At 49.3% G+C, this 2,085-nt stretch overlaps 1 protein-coding gene across 1 annotated transcript; it reads right to left on the bottom strand.

Moving 5' to 3' along the window:
• Positions 1 to 276: 276 nt before the first annotated feature.
• LOC147898449 (aspartic proteinase nepenthesin-1-like) lies at positions 277 to 1,671 on the bottom strand. Its single transcript, XM_087379838.1, has one exon. It carries the CDS (start codon positions 1,572 to 1,574, stop codon positions 315 to 317), a length of 1,260 nt encoding a protein of 419 aa, XP_087235964.1. The 5' UTR covers positions 1,575 to 1,671; the 3' UTR covers positions 277 to 314.
• Positions 1,672 to 2,085: the final 414 nt, after the last annotated feature.

Raw genomic sequence — 2,085 nt, 5'->3', positions numbered from 1 at the left:
TCATCTCTCTCTCTCTCTCTCATATACATGCACATGTAAGAACCAATTACGCTAGGTGATAAATGTTTTTTTTCTATTGGGCATATTGGGAGGGGAGAAGAGAATATAAGGAATTACTTGGGAAGATTACAAAGATGAAGTGAGAAGAGCATATACGTTCAAATGTGTGCGAGCGAGAGCGAGAGAGAGAGAGAGAAGACACACACATTTGACGTAACGCTAATACCATTTAAAATCGTGTGCTATATCATAGAATTAAAATCAACGTGTCTGCAAGCTATATCTTGCATCTTCATCTCCGTGATGTAGAACTATCATATGCCTTCTGGAAGCAGTCCATTGCAAGTTGTCTGGGCGAAGGAGACTTTGCTACTCCCTTGATCAAACAGGAAGTGATAATTCTGCTGCTGTATATTACCCAGAATAGATACGCCGGTTGAGCTTCCCATCGCGAGGCAATAGAGGCCACCCAAGCTAACGAAAAGATTCTCCGACGGCAGTTCCATATCTGCACCATCGAAGTGTAAGGTCAGAGAGGGCACTTCCCCTGCTGTGTAGTAGCAGAGGTCCAGCCCAAAGATAGATCCGCTCACTTTGGGGAGCTTCACCGCCGAGTCGATGGCCTTCAGCACGATTTGGTAGCCGGAGTTTTCCAGATATGTGATGGTAGTGCCGGAATCGATGATCAGGCCACCACTTCCATCGGATTGGAGAGCAAAAGTGTCGGATGGAATATCGAGTCGGGTGCCATCCAAGCTAATTCCCTGCAGGTCGAGGTAATAGAAGGAAGGGAGTTGGCTATTAGTAATCAGAGGCGTCACCTGCACATGCTCGGAACCCTCCTCCATGGTGGCCGCTTCTCCCAAGAACAAGGGGCTTGCATCAGAGGACATGAATGCCCCTAGGCAGTAGGAAAATTTATTGGTAGAGATCTGCGATGTAAGAGAAAGTGGACCTTGACCCAAGCCCAACACTCCATCTGAATTGGCGAAACTTTCGCCCTCGTTATCTTGGCCGCATCCAAATGCGAAATCCTGGATTTTAGTATCATGGCCTGCTTGATCCTTGAGCGTGAGCGTATCATACCCCAATTCCCCGCTTGTGGCTGAATTGTCTCCATACAGATATGAATATCGACAAGTGCTATCACAGCTCATCTGTGGAAGAGCCTCGCAGAGCTTATCGTTGCAGCTGGCCGCTCTGTAAGTAGTAGACATAGATGGATCGAAGAGTGCATCCGGTTGGCTGAAGCAAGCTTCACAGGGCTTGCACTGCTGCCACACAAGGTCGCTGCCGGTATCCATAATGAGAGTGACCTTCGCTGCAGGCGTTCCCAAGTAGAAACCCGTAAGGAAGGCCCCGTCTCCTGCTACGACGCGGGCTTCAAATCCACTTCGGGACGCCTTCACGCCGTCCTTTCTCTTGCTATCTCTACGGAAGTGACTCAGACGGCGTCTGCTTCTTTCGAGTGCCGATTCCATGCTTTGAGCGAACGTAGAGTTGGTGGAGCTGATGAAGTCCCTGTGTTTGAGACCGAGGACGAACCCCTTCGACTCCGACACGCTCCTTTGCATCAAGCTAAGCCCATGATGCAAAAGTCGATGATGAGCGGCATGGCACGAGTAGGAGCAGAGGGACAGGGAAGCCCACAAGGCGATCAAGATGGTTGAGCTCAGCGTCCTTCCAAGGGAGGCGCAGGTTGCCATGATGAAGGTCGAAGGGCTGGAAACTTTGAGCTTTACGTACGCGAACGAGATGGAGACTGGATGGGGATTAACTCCGAAAGCACGGGGCCCTTCCTGCTGTGCTGCAAAGAAGCTGAGGATGGGAAGCAAGCGAGAGTAATGGCGACTGCAGAGAGAACTGACCAGCTAGGTAAGTAAGCTCAATGAAAAGCTTGAGCAAACGGACGACGACCAAACTTAGCTGATACATTCGAAAGAGAAAAAGCAAGAGCTCGTGCGTAATATAAGAGAGCTCACAAGGACAACAACAAGGAGGTGCGCTCCTTGATGAATTCTGTGAAGGACGATCTATATTTAAGTGTGATGATCATGCAGATGGGGTTGTCAATCTGAAGCAAAA

The sequence above is a fragment of the Dipteris shenzhenensis genome, chromosome 9 (assembly GCF_047967505.1).
Source record: "Dipteris shenzhenensis isolate YYH24624 ecotype China chromosome 9, Dip_SZ_1.0, whole genome shotgun sequence".
In the NCBI taxonomy this organism is placed as follows: domain Eukaryota; kingdom Viridiplantae; phylum Streptophyta; class Polypodiopsida; order Gleicheniales; family Dipteridaceae; genus Dipteris; species Dipteris shenzhenensis.
This window is presented reverse-complemented; position numbering and strand designations above follow the sequence as displayed.

Coding starts and splice junctions, on each gene's coding strand:
- LOC147898449 (XM_087379838.1), bottom strand. CDS start 1,574: ATGCAAAGGAGCGTGTCGGAGTCGAAGGGGTTCGTCCTCGGTCTCAAA.